At 51.0% G+C, this 22,488-nt stretch overlaps 1 protein-coding gene across 1 annotated transcript in view; it reads left to right on the top strand.

The window, feature by feature from the left end:
• Positions 1–20,956, top strand: part of dcst1 (DC-STAMP domain containing 1) — a 200,305-nt gene extending 179,349 nt beyond the window's left edge. Inside the window, exons 8-17 of the mRNA XM_068022544.1 lie at positions 1,314–1,457; positions 2,777–2,898; positions 3,897–4,054; positions 4,856–4,955; positions 9,460–9,555; positions 12,157–12,283; positions 14,384–14,500; positions 16,694–16,836; positions 17,555–17,668; positions 19,524–20,956. Of these exons, the coding sequence (XP_067878645.1) occupies positions 1,314–1,457; positions 2,777–2,898; positions 3,897–4,054; positions 4,856–4,955; positions 9,460–9,555; positions 12,157–12,283; positions 14,384–14,500; positions 16,694–16,836; positions 17,555–17,668; positions 19,524–19,775 (1,373 nt within the window). The 3' untranslated portion in view covers positions 19,776–20,956. The remainder of the gene's footprint in view (positions 1–1,313; positions 1,458–2,776; positions 2,899–3,896; positions 4,055–4,855; positions 4,956–9,459; positions 9,556–12,156; positions 12,284–14,383; positions 14,501–16,693; positions 16,837–17,554; positions 17,669–19,523) is intronic.
• The last annotated feature ends 1,532 nt before the right edge of the window (positions 20,957–22,488 follow it).

Raw genomic sequence — 22,488 nt, 5'->3', positions numbered from 1 at the left:
ATTGGACCCTTTGCCCGAAGCCAAAGCTAGAGCTCTAACTTTCTGAGATCTGATTGGTGCGTTAGCGGAAACCAAGGAGTTCAGTTTTCTATGATGTGATTGGGCCCTTTAAGTCGAAACCATTGCTGAAGCCTTTTTCTAGAGATGCAATTGGCCGAGTGCCTTCCTCTATCCCATACTGTCCAATCAGAGAGTGCCTTATCTATCCCATGCTGTCCAATCAGAGTGCCTTCCTCTCGCCCATACTTTCCGAGTAAAAGGCAGAAATAAAAATGTGCCAATCTCTCTCTGCCCATGAACATTTAATTTTTGTAAATATCATTGCAGAGTCCTCACTGTGCCGACCTCTGCGCTACGGTAGGTCATGTGCTGAGCTGCAACCAATCAAATTGCAAAGGCAAAACACAGACAGCGGCCATGACAGGCCCCAGCTCACTTGACGTGAAGGCTCTTGGGGGCGGCTTTGCGGAAGTATGAAAACTAATCCTTGCGATTATACAGTTCATCTGCCGGCCGTTGCGACTCTAGTGCCCCATTCCCACCTGTCTCGGCCTCCTACCCGTCCCCCCGGGGCCTTCGGCCTAGCCTGAGTCCCACCAGCCTCCTCGGTGTCCTGATCCGACAGACAACAACTCAAGGGATAACAGTTGATACAAATTACAGCCACCTCTCCAACCACAAAATTAATAGGCTCCGATTTTTAACTCAGGGCGGGAATTGTACGGCAAATCGTCTGGACCTTGGCAGTGCGAGACTCGGGAGATTTTAACTCCGAGGCCTTGCCTGCACAAGCTGCGTCGGTCTTCCCGCTTGCTAAATGTACAGCGCGCGACGCTCTTAGATTTCAGCTGTGGCTCAGCGGGTACCTCGCCCGCCTTTGAATCAGAAGGTTGCGGTTTGGGACCCCACTCCAGAGCCCTGAATCCAAACTGACATTCCCACCGCGGTGCTGAGGGAGTGCCGCACTGTTGGAGATACAGTCTCTTGGGGTGGGACGTTAAACTGAGGGCCCCGTCTGCCCTCTCGGGTGGATGCAAATGCCTCCGTGGGCACTGTTGGAAGAAGAGTTCGGGGAGGGGGGTGGGGTGGGTGGTGGAATGGGGCCCGATAATGAATAAGGACTGATGATCTGGGATCATCATCACATCGCTGTTTGTGGGATCTTGCTGTGCGCAAATTGGCTGCTGCGTTTCCTACATTACAACAGCACCCACACTTCCAAAGAAAAGTGCTTCATTGGTTGTAATGCGCCTCGGGAGGTCCTGAGACGGTGAAAGGCGCGACAGAGATGCAAGTTGTTCCTCTCTTTGCAGATATCGTGAACTTTGGGGTTATGAGGTGCAAACGATGGTTTGACAAGAAGCACGCTGCCTGCATGCTTAAACTGGTCGTCCCGCTTTTCAATCACCTCTTCTGCCTCCCGATGACTTTCAGGTTCCTGTGCAACATAATGAAGGGTAAGATTACCAGCAGTCCTCTGCTTACAATGTCAACTCGTCGGAAGACTTACATAGGACTTGCAGCACAGAAACAGGTCCAACCAGACAGAGCACGGGTCCTCCCCCATTTCATTCTGCCTCATTTCAGCCTCCCAGCAGAGCTTTCTATCCCCTCTTCTCTCACGTTCTCGTCTAGTTTCCATTTGAATGTATCTCTGCTATTCACCCCAACCACTCCCTGTGGTAGCGAGTTCCACATTCTCACCACTCTCTGGGGAAAGAGATTTCTCCTCATTTCCTGATTGGATTGATGAGTGACTATCTTATATTTATATTTATGGCTCTCCTCTACAATTAGGGTGGGTTGTGCATTGTTCATCTGTGTTTGATGTGGGACAGTGTAGAGGGAGCTTTACTCTGTATCTAACCCCATTTATATACATATTTACAGTTTTAAAATAACTTTATTAAAACCAGATAAATCAACAAAAAACTCAAATTAAAATGCCATTCTCAGCGTCGACAATGCACTCCAGTCCCTGCGGTGCCCACCGGTCGCGGAAGGCCTCAAACGTACCGGCGGACACCGCATGCTCCTTCTCCAGGGACACCCGGGCGCGAACGTAACCGCGGAAGAGGGGCAGGCAATCGGGGAGGACGGACCCCCCCCCCCGCCGACGGCCCGCAACCTGGACCTGTGAATTGCCACCTTGGCCAGGCCCAGGAGCAGACCGACGAGGAGATCCTCCTCCCAGCCCAAGCCCCTCCGCACCGGGTGCCCAAAGATCAGGAGCGTGGGACTGAGGTGCAGCCAGAATTTGAGGAGCAGCCCCTTCAGATACTCAAATAGGGGCTGCAACCTGGCACACTCCGTACAAAAGTGGAACACGGACTCGTCCAGGCCGCAGAAAGTACAGGCGGCCTGGGAGTCCGTGAACCTACTTAAAAGCCTATTGCACGGGACTGCTCTGTGCAGCACCCTCCATCCCAGGTCCCCGATGTAAAGGGGGAAGACTCCTGCGTAGAGAGACCTCCATCGGGGTTTCCCCTCGCCGCCAGATGGCAACGCGGACCGCCAGGGCGTGTCCGGCCGGCTGACGAGGGCGAGGAAGTGGAGAGTGTGCAGGAGCAGCCCGTACAGGAAACCCCTCCGCGCCGATTGGAATGGCACGGAGGGCATTTCCGAGAGGCGGCTCGGGTTGTGCGGGACCGGCTCCCGAGGAGGGTTTCGGGGCCTGGGTCCGATGAGCAGTTCCGTCCTGGGAGTGTTTGATGGGGACAGTGTAGAGGGAGCTTTACGTTGATGGTGTTCAGTTGTGTGAACCTTCCTGTTGCAGTGATGACCCCTTGGTGCAAGGACCGGATCCCGGTTGACTCCAACTTTGGCCAACTCTACGACAAGGTCAACGGCTCAGTGGACAACCTAAATCAAGACTTCACCGCGGAAATGGCTGTCAGTGTAGGTATCAGAGCGATGATGGTTATGCTTCCTTCTGGGAGGGAGGGGGGGAGATGGTGGTCAACGAGTAGTGGACCATCGTGAGCGCCCACTGCCCACTTCCATTGCCAGTTGCATTCATTCATTCCAGTGGCTATTGCCCATCCCGAATTGCCCCTTGAGAAGGTGGTGGTGAGCTGCCTTCTTGAACCGCTGCAGTCCTTGGGGCGTAGGTACACCCACAGTGCTGTTAGGAAGGGAGTTCCAGGATTTTGACCCAGCATCAGTGAGGCAACGGCTGATATAGTTCCAAGTCGGGACGGTGTGTGACTTGGAGGGGAACTTGCAGGTGGTGGGCCACCTTCCTGAGCCACAAGCAGCTTGTTGCTTGGTGGTTTGGTTGTCAGGGCAAGGGAGACAGGGGTTATGGGGAGGGAAGTGCAGTTGAGTTAGGAGATCAGCTATGATCGTATTGAATGGCAGAGCAGGCTCGAAGGGCCGAATGGCCTCCTCCTGCTGCTGTTTCTGATGATCCCCTTCTAAGAGCATGTTCGTGTGGCACATTTGTCAAGGGCAATTAGGGACGGGCGACAAATGCTGGGCGTGCCAGTGACACCCGCATCCCGTGAAAGAATGAAGGAAAAAAAAATCTCCTTATGCGCCCTGGGATGTTTTTTCACACTCACCTGAGAGGAAAGAATGGGGGTCTCAGTTTAAGGTCTCATCCGAATGACGGTACCTCCGACAGTGCAGCACTCCCTCAGTCCCGACAGTGTCGGCCTGGATTATGGGCTGAAGTTTCTGGAGCGGGGACTCGAACCCCCAACTTTCTGACTCTGAGGCAAGAGACAGCGACCCAGTCAGTCACGGCTGGCACCAGACAGAAGCCTGCATTTATATATCGCCTTGAACGTAGGGGAACCGCCCCGATGCGATTCACCGAGGCGCAATCAGAAGAGTGACGAAACTCGGTGGAAGAATGTTAACTCAGCTGCCTTTTCCCTTCCTCATTTGTCTAGAAAATGGAGCAGGAATCCGTAATCGGAGCCAACATTACAAAGGCAGAGATCACCGAGACAGTGCGGGAGGAGCTACTGAAGAAACGGACTGTCCTGGAAAATGTTGTGCTGATATTTAAACTACTGGCATCCTTCACCTTCCTTATTATCTTCATCACGTGAGTCAGATACCACGTCTCTCTTTGTACAGTCAGTTTGTTCATAGTTGAGGGCTCCATCGGACAATAGAGAGAAACTATTTCCTCTGGTTGGGGGGAGGGGAGTCCAGAACAAGGGGGCAGAACCTTAACATTGGAGCCAGGCCGTTCAGGGGGTGATGTCAGGAAGCACTTCTTCACACAAAGGGGAGTGGGAATCTGGAACTCTCTCCCCTCGAAAAGCTGTCGAGGCCGGGGGGGAGGGGGGGGGGGCAAATTTCCAAACTGAGATTGATAGATTTATGTTGGGTTAAGGGGATTAAGGCGGAACCAAGGCGGGGAGATGGAGTCAAGACACAGATCTGCCGATTGAATGGTGGGGGGGGGGGGGGGGGGGACAGCCTTGAGGGGCCGAATGGCTCCCTCGTGTTCCTATGTTGTTGGTCCCATATATGCTTTGAGTGTAAGCCAACCCTTCCGCATTCCGCCTCCAGTCTGTCTGATCTCCAGGACTGTTTTCCATCCCCTGAGGGGGTCGGAGAGGATTTTCCCCCCCGGGGGTTATCCTGGTTGGTTCTGGGTTTCCCCCACCCGCCCCCCTCTCCCGGGAGATTGCCGACTCTGGGTGGGCACATTGTTGGAGGTTAAACCACATGACCTCCGACCTCCAACCGCCCCACCTGGTCAAGCAGCAACCCCGCTTTCCCCAATCTCTAACGTTTTAGTTAGGGGTCAACAAAGAGGATGATGGGGGAAAAAAACACCATTTTATTTAACACAGCAGCGGCTATAATCGGACTCTCTCTCTCTCTCTATGCTCAGTTCCTTTTTGTACACACTAAAGTACAACCGGGACATTCGTCATGACAACATTTACGTCAGCACTTACTTTCGGCAGATTGATGCAAGGCGGAGGAAGGTGGTGAGTGATACACGTGTTTTCTTTTATTTATTCAGGGGATGTGGGCGTCGCTGGCCAGGCCAGCATTTATTGCCCCATCCCTAATTGCCCCTTGAGAAGGTGGTGGTGAGCTGCCTTCTTGAACCGCTGCATTCCGTGTGGGGTAGGTACACCCACAGTGCTGTTAGGAAGGGAGTTCCAGGATTTTGACCCAGCGACAGTGAAGGAACGGCCGATATAGTTCCAAGTCAGAATGGTGTGTGGATTGGATGGGAACTTGCAGGTGGTGGTGTTCCGATTTATTTGCTGCCCTTGTCCTTCTAGTTGGTAGCAGTCACGGGTTTGGAAGGTGCTGTCGAAGGAACCTTGGTGCGTTGCTGCAGTGCATCTTGTAGATGGTACACACTGCTGTCACTGTGCGTCGGTGGTGGAGGGAGTGAATGTTTGTGGATGGGGTGCCAATCAAGTGGGCTGCTTTGTCCTGGATGGTGTCGAGCTTCCTGAGTGTTGTTGGAGCTGCAACCATCCAGGCAAGTGGAGAGTATTCCATCACACTCCTGACTTGTGCCTTGTAGATGGTGGACAGGCTTTGGGGAGTCAGGAGGTGAGTTACTCGCCGCAGGATTCCCAGCCTCTGACCTGCTCTTGTAGCCACGGTATTTATATGGCTACTCCTGTGCAGTTTCTGGTCAATGGTAGCCCCTAGGATGTTGATAGTGGGGGATTCAGCAATGGTAATGCCGTTGAATGTCAAGGGGAGATGGTTAGATTCTCTCTTGTTGGAGATGGCCATTGCCTGGCACTTGTGTGGTACGAATGTTACTTGCCACTTATCAGCCCAAGCCTGGATATTGTCCAAGTCTTGCTGCATTTCTACATGGACTGCTTCAGTATCTGAGGAGTTGTGAATGGTGCTGAACATTGTGCAATCATCAGCGAACATCCCCACTTCTGACCTTATGATTGAAGGAAGGTCATTGATGAAGCAGCTGAAGCTGGTTGGGCCTAGGACACTACCCTGAGGAACTCCTGCAGTGAAGTCCTGGGACTGAGATGATTGACCTCCAACAACCACAACCATCTTCCTTTGCACTAGGTATGACTCCAGCCAGTGTTGGGTTTCCCTCGATTCCCATTGACTCCAGTTTTGCTAGGGCTCTTTGATGTCATACTCAGTCAAATGCTGCCTTGATGTCAAGGGCAGTCACTCTCACCTCACCTCTTGAGTTCAGCTCTTTTGTCCATGTTTGAACCACGGCTGTAATGAGGTCAGGAGCTGAGTGGCCCCGGCGGAACCCAAACTGAGCGTCACTGAGCAGGTTATTGCTAAGCAAGTGCTGCTTGATGGCACTGTTGATGACACCTTCCATCACTTTACTGATGATTGAGAGTAGGCTGATGGGGCGGTAATTGGCCGGGTTGGACTTGTCCTGCTTTTTGTGTACAGGACATACCTGGGCAATTTTCCACTTTGCAGGGTGGATCCCAGTGCTGTCGCTGTACTAGAACAGCTTGGCTAGGGGCGTGGCAAGTTCTGGAGCACAGGTCTTCAGTACTATTGCCGGAGTATTGTCAGGACCCATAGCCTTTGCAGTATCCAGTGCCTTCAGTCGTTTCTTGATATCACACAGAGTGAATCGAATTGGCTGAAGTCTGGCATCTGTGATGCTGGGGACTTCAGGAGGAGGCAGAGATGGATCATCAACTCGGCACTTCTGGCTGAAGATTGTTGCAAATGCTTCAGCCTGATCTTTCGCACTGATGTGCTGGGCTCCCCCATCATTGAGGATGGAGGTATTTGTGGAGCCACCTCCTCCAGTGAGTTGTTTAATTGTCCACCACCATTCACGGCTGGATGTGCAGGACTGCAGAGCTTAGATCTGATCTGTTGGTTATGGGATCGCTTAGCTCTGTCTATCGCATGCTGCTTACACAGTTTGGCAAACAGATAGTCCTGTGTTGTAGCTTCACCAGATTGACACCTCATTTTGAGGTATGCCTGGTGCTGCTCCTGGCATGCCCTCCTGCACTCTTCATTGAACCAGGGTTGATCTCCTGGCTTGATGGTAATGGTAGAGTGGGGGGTATGCCGGGCCATGAGGTTACAGATTGTGGTTGAGTACAATTCTGCTGCTGCTGATGGCCCACAGCGCCTCATGGATGCCCAGTTTTACATTGCTAGATCTGTTTGAAATCTATCCCATTTAGCACGGTGGTAGTGCCACACAACACGATGGACGGTATCCTCAATGTGAAGGCGGGACTTTGTCTCCACAAGGACTGTGCGGTGGTCACTCCTACCAATGCTGTCATGGACAGATGCATCTGCGGCAGGCAGATTGGTGACGATGAGGTCAAGTATGTTCTTCCCTCGTGTTGGTTCCCCCACCACCTGCCGCAGACCCAGTCTAGCAGCTATGTCCTTTAGGACTCGGCCAGCTCGGTCAGTAGTGGTGCTACCGAGCCACTCTTGGTGATGGACATTGAAGTCCCCCACCCAGAGTATATTTTGTGCCCTCGCCACCCTCAGTGCTTCCTCCAAGTGCTGTTCAACATGGTGGAGTACTGACTCATCAGCTGAGGGAGGGCGGTAGGTGGTAATCAGTAGGAGGTTACCTTTCCCATGTTTGATTTGGTGCCATGAGACTTCATTGGGTCCGGAGTCGATATTGAGGACTCCCAGGGCAACTCCCTCCCGACTCTATACCACTGTGCCACCACCTCTGGTGGGTCTGTCCTGCCGGTGGGACAGGACATACCCGGGGATGGTGATGGCAGTGTCTGGGACATTGTCTGTAAGGTATGATTCCGTGAGTATGGCTATGTCAGGCTGTTGCTTGACTCGTCTGTGGGACAGCTCTCCCAACTTTGGCACAAGCCCCCAGATGTTAGTAAGGAGGACTTTGCAGGATCGACAGGGCTGGGTTTGCCGTTGTCATTTCCGGTGCCTAGGTCAATGCTGGGTGGTCCGTCCGGTTTCATTCCTTTTTATTGACTTCGTTATGGTTAGATACAACTGAGTGGCTTGCTCGGCCATTTCAGAGGGCATGTAAGAGTTAACCACATTGTTGTGGGTCTGGTGTCACATGTCGGCCAGACCAGGTAAGGACAGCAGATTTCCTTCCCTAAAAGACATTAGTGAACCAGATGGGTTTTTACAACAATCGACATTGGTTTCAAGGCCATCATTAGACTAGCTTTTAATTCCAGATTTATTAATTGAATTCAAATTCCATTTTCTGCTGTGGTGGGATTTGAACCCATGTCCCCAGAGCAATACCATGTCCAGTGACAATACCACTACACCACCACCTCCCCGGTTTGATATGCTACGACTGAGGAGGGAGGAGTGCACTGTTTATTCTAGCCCCACTTCTCCACAGGTCACAACATATATTTAAACTTTCCCACGGTTAATCAGATACTCTATTTTTCCCAGAATAAAACACACTAACCAGGTTTGTTTAATGAACCATAACATTATCAGTTTATTATAGAACAAGTCTTAACCAGATTGAAATATTAAAAGTCCCCTTTTTATCTTCGCCCCTCACACTCACACACACACACACATACACTGGTTAACCAGAAAAATAAAAGGGATTTTTAAAAATTCAGAGCTCTGTTACAGACAAAAAAAAATGCTTGGGCTGATTACTTGCTCATTTTTGATGAAAACAGTGGATGAGATATGTTGTTGTAAGACTGGCATACAGTCTAGCCTCCGAGTACACGCAGACAGATCACTGGGAGTTTTTAGAACAGTTCTTTTCAGGCTCCGTTGAGAACTAATTTAGCAGGCTTTCTTCAAAGTCAGGAGACGTTGATGAATTGACAGAGTGGCCTTCTGAGGGTCTTTTAGAGATGCTGGAAAACGAGCTGGGTTGTGGCCTTCTCTCCTTCCTTCACTTCTTCAGCAGCAGGCTAACTTTATCAGCCGCTCACACCACGAGGTAAAACACACAGACACGACAACCAAAAGCTTGTGAGGTTTCTGCCCTCTCGGGTTCACTCTGCTGCTCCCTGGGCTTGTCCAATCAAGGGGCGCGTGACTGAGTTTCTCTGCCCACATCTCCCACGTTACCAGGGTTTCTGTTCTATTTGTAACGTGAGTCATGTGACAACCAGTCGACGTTGTTGCCAGGCTCGTTCTTTCAGTGTCCTCTTGATGGCCCTGTTGGGAAAAAAAAAAACTGGCCCAACATTTACGGGGGTGCGGTGCTTAGGGAGTTCAGGGTTCATGAAGATCGAAGAATCGCCCCTCATCTTTTGATTGGGCACTTTACAGGGGCATCCAGTGCCCAGGAAAACAAAACTGCGGGGTCCCGGTACCTGGTGGGCAGCCCCACAATACCCAGCTGGTTGTAACTGTTGGCGTATGTTGGTTTCAGTCCACTGTGGGTCCCTTTTTGTTTTGGGTATTGCTGTGGCGGGGGAGGGGAAGGGAGCCATGCCATCCAGGAGCATGAGAGAAAACGTGGAGTTAGGCTCCCATTTACTGTGTTAACCTTCGTTCCTGCCCCAGGAGAGGAGATATATTCTGCCACTGAAGAAAGCAGAAAGGCCTGATGTCATATTTCCCTGGCACTTCCAGATCCACGCAGTAGAAATGAAGACCCTGGTAAGTGTGGGCAGCAGCAAGCATCTTCCCTGCTGTGGTGTTCCTGGATAAATCAATGCCTGCCCCCAAACCCAAAACCGTAACTGGAATATTTTCCCTTTGCTTCGACTGACCCTCCGACAGTGCGGCGCTCCCTCAGTCCTGATCCTCTGACAATGCAGCACTCCCTCAGTACTGACCCTCCGACAGTGCGGCGCTCCCTCAGTACTGATCCTCTGACACTGCAGCACTCCCTCAGTACCGACCCTCCGACAGTGCAGCGCTCCCTCAGTACTGATCCTCTGACACTGCAGCACTCCCTCAGTACTGACCCTCCGACAGTGCGGCGCTCCCTCAGTACTGATCCTCTGACACTGCAGCACTCCCTCAGTACTGACCCTCCGACAGTGCGGCGCTCCCTCAGTACTGATCCTCTGACACTGCAGCACTCCCTCAGTACTGACCCTCCGACAGTGCAGCACTCCCTCAGTACTGACCCTCCGACAGTGCAGCACTCCCTCAATACTGACCCTCCGACAGTGCAGCACTCCCTCAGTACTGATCCTCCGACAGTGCGGCGCTCCCTCAGTACTGAACATCCGACAGTGCAGCACTCCCTCAGTACTGATCCTCCGACAGTGCAGCACTCCCTCAGTACTGACTCTCCGACAGTGCAGCACTCCCTCAGTACTGACCCTCCGACAGTGCGGCGCTCCCTCAGTACTGACCCTCTGACACTGCAGCACTCCCTCAGTACTGATCCTCTGACACTGCAGCACTCCCTCAGTACTGACCCTCCGACAGTGCAGCACTCCCTCAGTACTGACCCTCCGACAGTGCAGCACTCCCTCAATACTGACCCTCCGACAGTACAGCACTCCCTCAGTACTGATCCTCTGACACTGCAGCACTCCCTCAGTACTGACCCTCCGACAGTGCAGCACTCCCTCAGTACTGACCCTCCGACAGTGCGGCACTCTCAGTACTGCCCCTCTGACACTGAAGCACTCCCTCAGTACTGACCCTCCGACAGTGCGGCACTCCCTCAGTACTGCCCATTCGACAGTACGGCACTCCCTCAGTACTGACCCTCCGACAGTGCAGCACTCCCTCAGTACTGACCCTCCGACAGTGCGGCGCTCCCTCAGTACTGACCCTCTGACACTGCAGCACTCCCTCAGTACTGACCCTCCGACAGTGCAGCACTCCCTCAGTACTGATCCTCTGACACTGCAGCACTCCCTCAGTACTGACCCTCCGACAGTGCAGCACTCCCTCAGTACTGATCCTCTGACACTGCAGCACTCCCTCAGTACTGACCCTCCGACAGTGCAGCACTCCCTCAGTACTGACCCTCCGACAGTGCAGCACTCCCTCAGTACTGACCCTCCGACAGTGCAGCACTCCCTCAGTACTGATCCTCCGACAGTGCAGCACTCCCTCAGTACTGATCCTCCGACAGTGCGGCGCTCCCTCAGTACTGACCCTCCGACAGTGCAGCACTCCCTCAGTACTGATCCCTCGACAGTGCAGCACTCCCTCAGTACTGACCATCCGACCGTGCAGCACTCCCTCAGTACTGACCCTCGACAGTGCGGCGCTCCCTCAGTACTGATCCTCTGACACTGCAGCACTCCCTCAGTACTGACCCTCCGACAGTGCAGCACTCCCTCAGTACTGATCCTCTGACACTGCAGCACTCCCTCAGTACTGACCCTCCGACAGTGCAGCACTCCCTCAGTACTGACCCTCCGACATTGCAGCACTCCCTCAATACTGACCCTCCGACAGTACAGCACTCCCTCAGTACTGATCCTCTGACACTGCAGCACTCCCTCAGTACTGACCCTCCGACAGTGCAGCACTCCCTCAGTACTGATCCTCCGACAGTGCGGCACTCTCAGTACTGCCCCTCTGACACTGAAGCACTCCCTCAGTACTGACCCTCCGAAAGTGCGGCACTCCCTCAGTACTGACCCTCTGACAATGCGGCACTCCCTCAGTACTGATTTTCCGACAGTGCAGCACTCTCTCAGTACTGACCCTCCGACAATGCGGCACTCCCTCAGTACTGATTCTCCGACAGTGCAGCACTCCCTCAGTACTGACCCTCCGAAAGTGCGGCACTCCCTCAGTACTGACCCTCCGACAGTGCGGCACTCCCTCAGTACTGACCCTCCGACAGTGAGCACTCCCTCAGTACTGACCCTCCGATAGTGCAGCACTCCCTCAGTACTGATCCTCCGACAGTGCAGCACTCCCTCAGTACTGATCCTCCGACAGTGCAGCACTCCCTCAGTACTGACCCTCCGACAGTGCAGCACTCCCTCAGTACTGACCCTCCGACAGTGCAGTGCTCCCTCAGTACTGACCCTCCGACAGTGCGGCACTCCCCCAGTACTGACCCTCTGACAGTGCAGTGCTCCCTCAGTACTGACCCTCTGACAGGGCAGTGCTTACAACAGGAGAGTTGGCCTAAGTTTTGGCTCTACTCTCTGGGGTGGGATTTGAACTTACAGCCTGGCTGACTCAGAGGCCGGCCTGCTAACCACCGAGCCAAAAAGGCAGACCGACATAGCCAGGCACTGTGGGCTAAAGCTTTCACCCTTGTGCATCCTTCAGGTGATCGAGCTGGTACAGTACGCAACGCTAATCCTGGTAATCATAGGCCTTTTTGTCTTGGACTGGCTGCTCTTCACAATGTTGGACATTATCAAACGACACAGTTATCTGGAGTACAACTTCAGTGGTGAGTCTGTGATGCGGACTTGTTTTGAAGTGCGGTCACTGGTGTAATGGTGGAAACCCTGTAGCCAATTTGTGCACAGCAAGATCCCACAAATAGCGATGTGATAATGACCCAGATCATCTGCTTTTTGTGGTAATTAATAATGTATAAATTTATAAATAGGGGCCCAGTGTACAAAAACAAGGAAGTTATGATAAACCTGTATAAAACACTGGCAGGGCCTCAACTAGAGTCCAGTTCCGGACACCCACACTTTCGGAAGGATGTTAAGGCATTAAAGAGAGTGCAGACAAGGTTCACAAGAATGGTTCCAGGGATGAGGAACTTCAGTTACGTGGGTAGATTGGGAGAAGCTGGGGCTGTTCTCCTTGGAGAAGAGAAAGTTGAGAGGAGATTTGATCGAGGCCTTCAAAATCATGAGGGCTCTGGACAGAGTAGATAGAGAGAAACCGTTCCCACTGGCGGAAGGGTGGAGAACCAGTGGGCACCGATTTAAGGTGATTGGCAAAAGGACCAACGGCGAGACGAGGGAAAACCTTTTTCCGCAGCGAGTGGTTAGGATCTGGAATGGGCTGCCTGAGAGCGCGGTGGAGGCAGGTTCAAATCGAGGCCTTCAAAAGGGAATTGGATAATTATCGGAAGAGAAACAATTTGCAGGGCTTCGGGGAAAAGGCAGAGAGCAGGACTGGAGGAGTTGCTCTCGCAGAGAGCTAGAATGGACATGATGGGCTGAATGGCTTCGGAATACAGCTACCCCTTAAATGTATCTCTGTGATTCCCCTCAACCACTCCCTGTGGTAGCGAGTTCCACATTCTCACCACTCTCCAGGCAAAGAGGTTTCTCCTGAATTCCCCATTGGATTTATTAGTGACTGTCTTCTATTGATGACCCCCTAGTTCTGGTCTCGCCCCCACAAGTGGAAACATCTTCTCTACGTCTACCCTATCGAAACCCTTTCGTCATTTTAAAGCCCTCAATCAGGTCACCCCTCAGCCTTCTCTACTCTAGAGATAAAATCCCCAGTCTATTCAGTTTTACCTGATAATTATAACCACTCAGTTCTGCCACTGTCCCTTTTGCATTAAAGGATTCGATTGGGTCGATAGAGAGAAACTATTTCCTCTGGTGGGGGGAGGGGGAGTCCAGAACAAGGGGGCAGAACCTTAAAATTGGAGCCAGGCCGTTCAGGGGGTGATGTCAGGAAGCACTTCTTCACACAAAGGGGAGTGGGAAATCTGGAACTCGCTCCCCCAAAAAAGCTGTCAAGGCTGGAGGTCAACATGGTTTTGTGAAAGGGAAATAATGTTTGACTAATTTATTAGAGTTCTTTGAGGAAGTAACCAGCAATGTGGATAAAGGGGAACCAGTAGATGTAGTATATTTGGATTTCCAAAAGGCATTCGATAAGGTTCCACATTAAAGGTTACTACACAAAATAAGAGCTCATGGTGTAGGGGGTAACATATTAGCATGGATAGAGGATTGGTTAGCTAACAGGAAGCAGGGAGTCGGGGTAAATGGGGCATTTTCGGTTTGGCAAGCTGTAACTAGTGGAGTGCTGGGGCCTCAACTATTTATAATTTATATGATAACAGTGATTTGAATTAAGGGACCGAATGTACAGTAGCTAAATATGCAGATGACACAAAGATGGGTAGGAAAGTAAGCTGTCAAGAGGATATAAAGAGTGTTCAAAGGGATTTAGGTAGGTTTAGCGAGTGGGCAAAAATTTGGCAGATGGAGTAGAATGCGGGATAATGTGAACTTGTCCACTTTGGTGGGAATAATAGAAAAGCAGGATATGATTTGAATGGAGAGTGATTGTAGAACTCTACGGTACAGAGGGATCTGGGTGGCTTGGTGCATAAATCGCAAAGAGTTCGTTGCAGGTACAGCAAGTGACCTTGTGTCCTTGTGTAAGGGGATTAAGACGGAACCATGAGATGAAGATGGAGTTAATATACAGATCAGCCATGATCTCATTGAATGGGGCAACAAGCTCGAGGGGCTGAATGGCCTCCTCCTGTCCCGATGTTCCTATATTCCTTTTATTTCTACCATCCCTATTGTCCCTATGTATGTTCCTATGATTTGTACAGAGAGCCATCACCTCGAGATCAAGGTTGGAGGCACGTCCATTCTGGCCAATCTAATTCGCAAAGCTGTCTCCGCCTTTAACACCACGCTCGACGTGAAGATGGAATCCAATAATTTGCGTAAGTCGGGGTGGCTTGACCGCAGTGTGAGCGCTTGGGACCGTGGGGGTTGTAGCAGCAGCTGAGGCACCCTCGTAGTGTACCTAAGCAAGATTGAGAGGGACAAGGAGAGGTGAGATGAATCAGGGAGTTTGAGGGAGGTAAGGAGTTCCATTCTTTTGAGGTCCTTGTTTGCGGGGGAAGTGAGATTTGGAAAGTGCGTCACACCAATGGCCAGCCCACCATCAATAAAATAGTCAGGAAGGACGTGCATTTCTCGAGCACCTTTCACCAGCTCAGCGCGTCCAAAAGCGCTTCACAGCTGATGAAATGCTGTTGAAGTGTAGTCGCTGCTGTAACGTAGGAAATGCAGGGTCCAATCAGCGCACAGCAAGATCCCACAAACAGCAATGTGATCACAACCCTATGATTCGATGATTCTATTGACCCAGATCATCTGTTTTTCAGCGATGTTGGTTGAGGGATAAATAATGGCTGAAGGACACTGGGGAGAACTCCAGCCACCCCACCTACTCCCCCCCCCCACTCTTCTCCCAAATAGTGCAACTAGAACTTTTATGTCCACCTGAGAGATCCAGAAGGGGACTCAGTTTAACGTCTCACCCATCGAAGACCGTCCCTCTAGTCCCCTAACTCACTCATCGAAGACCATCCCTCCATCCCTCTATCCCCTAACTCTCCCATCGAAGACCATCGCTGTAGTCCCCTAACCCTCCCATCGAAGACCATCCCTGATGTCCCCTAACACTCTCATCGAAGACCATCCGTCTAGTCTCCTAACCCACCCATCGAAGACCATCCCTCCAGTCCCCTAACTCTCCCATCGAAAACCATCCCTCTATCCCCTAATCCTCCCATTGAAGACCATCCCTCTATCCCCTAATCCTCCCATCGAAGACCATCCCTCTAGTCCCCTAACTCTTCCATCGAAGACCATCTCTCTAGTCCCCTAACTCTCCCATTGAAAACCATCCCTCTATCCCCTAATCCTCCCATCGAAGACCATCCCTCTAGTCCCCTAACTCTCTCATTGAAGCCCATCCCTCTCGTCCCCTAACTCTCCCATCAAAGACCATACCTCTAGTCCCCTAACTCTCCCATCGAAGACCATCCCTCTAGTCCCCTAACTCTCTCATCAAAGACCATCCTTCTAGTCCCCTAACTCTCACATCGAAGACCATCCCTCTAGTCCCCTAACTCTCACATCAAAGACCATACCTCTAGTCCCCTAACTCTCCCATTGAAGACAATCCCTCTAGTCCCCTAACTCTCTCATCGAAGACCATCCCTCTAGTCCCCTAACTCTCCCATCGAAGACCATCCCTCTAGTCCCCTAACTCTCTCATCAAAGACCATCCTTCTAGTCCCCTAACTCTCCCATTGAAGACAATCCCTCTAGTCCCCTAACTCTCTCATCGAAGACCATCCCTGTAGTCCCCTAACTCTCACATCGAAGACCATCCCTCTAGTCCCCTAACCCTCCCATCGAAGACCATCCCTCTAGTCCCCTAACTCTCCCATCAAAGATCATCCCTATAGTCCCCTAACTCTCCCATCGAAGACCATCCCTCTAGTCCCCTAACCCTCCCATCGAAGACTATCCCTCTAGTCCCCTAACTCTCCCATCGAAGACCATCCCTCTAGTCCCCTAACTCTCCCATTGAAGACCATCCCTCTAGTCCCCTAACTCTCCCATCGAAGACCATCCCTCTAGTCCCCTAACTCTCCCATCGAAGACCATCCCTCTAGTCCCCTAATTCTCCCATCGAAGACTATCCCTCTAGTCCCCTAACTCTCCCATCGAAGACCATCCCTCTAGTCCCCTAACTCTCCCATTGAAGACCATCCCTCTAGTCCCCTAACTCTCCCATCGAAGACCATCCCTCTAGTCCCCTAACTCTCCCATCGAAGACCATCCCTCTAGTCCCCTAACTCTCCCATCGAAGACCATCCCTCTAGTCCCCTAACTCTCCCATCGAAGACCATCCCTCTAGTCCCCTAACTCTCCCATCGAAGACCACCCCTCTAGTCCCCTAACTCTCCCATCAAAGCCCAATCGGGGAACCGGGATTAATCATTGGAATTGGTCTGGGACAACAGGGGGCATGACCTTAATCAGACCTCACTGTACTGCCAATTGAAGTGTGAATGAATATTACATTCTTTGTGTGTGTGTGTGTGCGTGTGTTTCAGACTGTCTTCCTCAACCCCACAAGATATCGAAACAGGCCATGTTCCTCACCATATTACCGATAGCTGGGATGATTCTATTCTGCTTTCTTCAAGTCTTCAGCTACCGATTACGCAGGGTTATAGCATCCTTCTGTTTCCCGAAGGTAAGGGCCCCTTCTGCTCTGCGAAATGTGCCAACGTCCTGCTAGATCAGCCTCCCCCTTTTCAAAGAAAGAATGACGCATTTATCTCCATAAACTTCAGCTGGCCCGTAACTAACGTGCGCAAAGTCCCGTTCACCCTGTGCTCTCTGTATTCGCGCACTGTTGCACTGATTGACTCCTGGATGGTGCTGAAGTTTCCTGGTATGGGAAGGATTGGTAAGGGCCTTCATTGTCCACATAAGACTCCTGCACCCAGCACCAAGGCTGATCTGTCCTCTCGCACTGCCAGCAGACCCTTTCCGCAACTGGGGAACTTTGTCTCCTCCAGAAGGACTGGAGGACTCCTGACTTGGAAATAAATCAGCCGTTCCCTCACTGTCGCTGGGTCAAAATCCTGGAACTCCCTCCCGAACAGCACTGTGGGTGTACCTACCCCACATGGACTGCAGCGGTTCAAGAAGGCAGCTCACCACCACCTTCTCAAGGGGCAATAAATGGCAGCCTGGCCAACGACACCCATGTCCCAGGAACAAAAAGAGAGGAGAATTTTTATTTAACACAGTGAGTTGTTGTGATCTGGAACGCGCTGCCTGAAAGGGCGGTGGAAGCAGATTCAATAGTAACTTTCAAAAAGGGGGAATTGGATAAATATTTGAAGGGAGAAATGCATGCATCACTGCCCGTGGGACCTGATTGACTGTCTGCTCTGGTTTAACAGCGGGAGAAGAAACGGGTGCTGTTCCTGTACAACGACTACCTGCGCAGGCGGATATCGTACGCGGAGACACAGCGCAAGAAAATCCTGATCCAAGCACGCACGAATAAGCTCCGGGTACGTTTTCCGCTGGTTAACCCTCTGCAGTTATACACCTCTCCGCAGGCAGGAGACTCCACCTCACTCCCCGTTATTCGATATCTCACTCCCACGAACTCCTCGATTAGATTCCAGTCTGTAACTAACTCCCGGGTATCTGTTATTCTATATATAAACCACCCGAACCCCTCGATTAGTTTCCAGTCTGTAACTCACTCCCGGGTATCTGTTATTCTATATATAAACCACCCGAACCCCTCGATTAGATTCCAGTCTGTAACTCACTCCCGGGTATCTGTTATTCTATATATAAACCACCCGAACCCCTCGATTAGATTCCAGTCTGTAACTCACTCCCGGGTATCTGTTATTCTATATATAAACCCCCCGAACCCCTCGATTAGATTCCAGTCTGTAACTCACTCCCGGGTATCTGTTATTCTATATATGAACCCGACTGAACCCCTCGATTAGATTCCAGTCTGTAACTCACTCCCGGATATCTGTTATTCTATATATAAACCACCCGAACCCCTCGATTAGATTCCAGTCTGTAACTCACTCCCGGGTATCTGTTATTCTATATATAAACCACCCGAACCCCTCGATTAGATTCCAGTCTGTAACTCACTCCTGGGTATCTGTTATTCTATATATAAACCACCCGAACCCCTCGATTAGATTCCAGTCTGGAACTCACTCCTGGGTATCTGTTATTCTATATATAAACCCCCCGAACCCCTCGATTAGATTCCAGTCTGTAACTCACTCCCGGGTATCTGTTATTCTATATATAAACCACCCGAACCCCTCGATTAGATTCCAGCCTGTAACTCACTACCAGGTATCTGTTATTCTATATATAAACCACCCGAACATCTCGATTAGAATCCAGTCTGTAACTCACTCCCGGGTATCTGTTATTCTATATATAAACCACCCGAACCCCTCGATTAGATTCCAGCCTGTAACTCACTCCCGGGTATCTGTTATTCTATATATAAACCACCCGAATCCCTCGATTAGATTCCAGCCTGTAACTCACTCCCGGGTATCTGTTATTCTATATATAAACCACCCGAACCCCTCTATTAGATTCTAGTCTGTAACTCACTCCCGGGTATCTGTTATTCTATATATAAACCACCCGAACCCCTCGATTAGATTCCAGCCTGTAACTCACTCCCGGGTATCTGTTATTCTATATATAAACCACCCGAACCCCTCTATTAGATTCTAGTCTGTAACTCACTCCCGGGTATCTGTTATTCTATATATAAACCACCCGAACCCCTCGATTAGATTCCAGCCTGTAACTCACTCCCGGGTATCTGTTATTCTATATATAAACCACCCGAACCCCTCGATTAGATTCCAGCCTGTAACTCACTCACGGGTATCTGTTATTCTATATATAAACCCCCCGAACCCCTCGATTAGATTCCAGTCTGTAACTCACTCCCGGGTATCTGTTATTCTATATATAAACCCCCCGAACCCCTCGATTAGATTCCAGTCTGTAACTCACTCCTGGGTATCTGTTATTCTATATATAAACCACCCGAACCCCTCGATTAGATTCCAGTCTGTAACTCACTCCCGGGTATCTGTTATTCTATATATAAACCCCCCGAACCCCTCGATTAGATTCCAGTCTGTAACTCACTCCCGGGTATCTGTTATTCTATATATAAACCCACCCGAACCCCTGGATTAAGGTGGATTGGACAAAGTGTTGTTTTATGGCCGGGTCAGACAGGAAGTATTTGCTAAGGCACGGAGTTGGGGTTATTTAAGATGCCTCGGGGTCTACCTGGGGGTTGGTGCATGTTGACCGCTGAATTCTGTTTGACTGCCTTTTACCTTCTTGCAGCATCTGCGTGGGGTCGCTGGCTGGCTCCACCGTGCCCTGCCCTGCCTGCGGCGGTTTATCCGCAAGCGATGCGTGGTCTGCAGCGAGGGGCCGACGGAGACATCCTACCACTGCCCCAATGTCGGGTGCGGGGCCATGTACTGCCGGATATGCTGGAAAGACATGAAACGGTTCTGCTTTGCGTGCATGCCCTTCGAGGAGTTTGTGTCGGAGGGCAGCGACACCGAGAATGACCCCACCTACGGCAAGTGACGCAGGCCGGCCTCAACTCAGCTCCCCCTCCCCCAGCTCCTCCGAGGGGTGGGGGAGGGGGAAAGACCGACAGTACTTTTTCTCTTTGCACCCAAAGACACTAATTTAAGGATGACTTATTCATCAAAGCACTTGGCAGTCTTCATAACATACGGGACTGATTTTTTACATCAGCGCTCTTTGTCTCCAAGCTCCCTCATCGTCAAATTCTCAAACTTGTTTTCGAATCCCTCCATGGCCTCATCCCTTCCCTATCTCTGTAACCCCCCTCCTACAACCCTCCGAGATCTCTGCTCTCCTCCAATTCCGGCCTCTCGCCCATCCCCTGATTCCCATCGCTCCACCATTGGCGGCCGTGCCTTCAGCTGCCTGGGGGCCCTAATCTCTGGAATTCCCTCTCTCTCTCCTTTAAGACGCTCCTTAAAACCAACCTCTCTGACCGAGCTTTTGATCCCTAATAAATCCTGATGGGGCTCGGGCTCAAATTGATGACGCTTCTGTAAAACGCTTTGGGGACGTTTTACTACGTTAAAGGAGCCATATAAATGCAAGTTGTTGCTTTTATGGAAATGGCCATTTTAGCTTGGGCATGAACATCAAGCCATATATTTACCCATCATTGTTCCCCCGCCCCAATTGATCAATCGTTTCACAGGAGCTTCCCCATTCAGATAGTGTGAGGGAGGGTCTAGATTCATTTAAAGAAGTGACAGATTGAGACTGTTTTGTCCAAAGAGATGTGTCTAAAATGCTTTGGAAAAGCTGTCCACTGCAACTATCCTCGGGGATTGATGAAGTCTCCGGGTTTTTTTTAAATTCACCACCCGAAAGATTTTGGAGCCTGATGGGAGGTGGAGCAGAGCTTCCATTGGCCACAAAGGGCCTAAAGCCAAGGCCTAGACCAAGGGGGTAGGATCAGGTTCTAAAGTCCAAAGTCATCTTTGTTAATGTTGAAAGTTCATTGGAAATCTCGATAATTAATGTCTTGGCCACATGGGGGAATCCGTGGAGAAAATGGACTGTTGCTTGAAAATGAAATCATCTTTCGTTGCGGTTTCCATCTTCGACATTTGTGGACAGTCCGCTTGTTAAAAAAGGTACGGTTTGTGCTAAACGAGATGGGTTTATTGCTAGTGAGAAAGGGCGGAGGTTGACTGGCATAACATGGGGAATGGGACCTGGGAGAATGGGGATGGATTGGTTACCCATAGCAACTGGGAGAAATGGGGGCCTGAGATAATGGGATGGGTTGGTTATCCATAGCAACCGGGGGATTCAGGCCTGGGAAAATGGGAAGGGTTTTGTTACCCACAGCAACGGGGAGAATGGGATGGATTGATTCACCATAGCAACCGTGGTGGGGAACGGGGCCTGGGGGGATCGGATGGGTTCCTTACCCGAAGCAACTGGGAGAATGGGATGAGTTTGTTACCCATAGCAACCAGGGGAACGGGGCCTTGGCGGACTTCTTGGGATGTTGGCCGCGTTGACCAGACCCACCAAAGCCCAGCTCCAGCAGGTGGTGATAGTGGGCCTTCTCTTTTGCCTTCTCCTTCTCTTGTTAAACCCGACCATGTTTTGTCCACATCTAAGAATCGCAGCAATCCAGTTGAAAGCAAACGCTCAAGATAATGAAACTGCTCAAAACAGCAAAAGATGACATTTTAAACAGAAACGTTAACTTCCCTCAGAGGGGGATGGGATTGACAACACCTCTGAGAGAAACTGGGCCCACCCTCTCAAAATAGTCAGCAGATCTCGAGAAAACCCCACCTCAGCTGCCTACCCTTACCTGAATCCCATTCATTCAACGCCCAACAGTTTAAGGGCCGTGATCGAGACTTTCCAAGCTCCCTGACGTCACGCCAAGGAAACCCCGAACCTCCTTGAAAAATTGCGAGGCAATCGAGACTGAGGAATTGGGCCAATGGTTTTTCTGTCAATGAGGCGGGATTCTGTCCAACGCCTGGCCCCCAGGTTTGTGTTACATGTTCAGTGTTATTTTATAAACCAGTGGTCTGGTCACAAAGGTGCTGGTCTTTTTCAACTTGCCGTTTTGACACGTCTTTGTGAATCTGTGTGTGTCTATTTGCATGCTTGTGTATGGTGACCAAGGCACAAGTCAGGAGTGTGATGGAATGCTCTACGCGTGCCTGGGTGGGTGCAGCTCCAACAACACTCAAGAAGCTCGACATCCAGGACAAAGCAGCCCGCTTGATTGGCACCCCATCCACCACCTTCAACATTCACTCCCTCCACCACCTGCACAGGAGGCCTGCCCACTTTATGGGCCAGCCCCAGGGTATCTCAGAGTCACATGACTCCTGATTTGCACACGTGTGGCTGTTAATAGTTAAGGTATTCACTTGAGGATGGATTTTGTGAACTGGCGACACTGCGGGAGACACGATACCTCATCGGAGGACTGTCCCCATGAAGCAGTGACGTGTGGTCACCCTAAGATCATCTATCATGCACCCATGTACATTTGCACGTGTCTGTCTATGCTCGCTTGGGTGAGTGAATCTGTCTGTGGGTTCGAGTTCCCCCACACCAGTGACTCGAGCCCCATAATCCAGGCCGACTCTCCCAGTGCCAGTACTGAGGGAGTGCTGCACTGTAGGAGGTGCCGTCTTTCGGATGAGACGTTAAACCGAGGCCCCCGTCTGCCCCTCTCAGGTGGATGTAACAGATCCCAAGGCCGCGATTGGAA

Source organism: Heterodontus francisci, chromosome 46, assembly GCF_036365525.1.
Source record: "Heterodontus francisci isolate sHetFra1 chromosome 46, sHetFra1.hap1, whole genome shotgun sequence".
Classification (NCBI taxonomy): domain Eukaryota; kingdom Metazoa; phylum Chordata; class Chondrichthyes; order Heterodontiformes; family Heterodontidae; genus Heterodontus; species Heterodontus francisci.
Note: the sequence above shows the minus strand (reverse complement) of the source record. Positions and strands in the feature narration are given on the sequence as shown.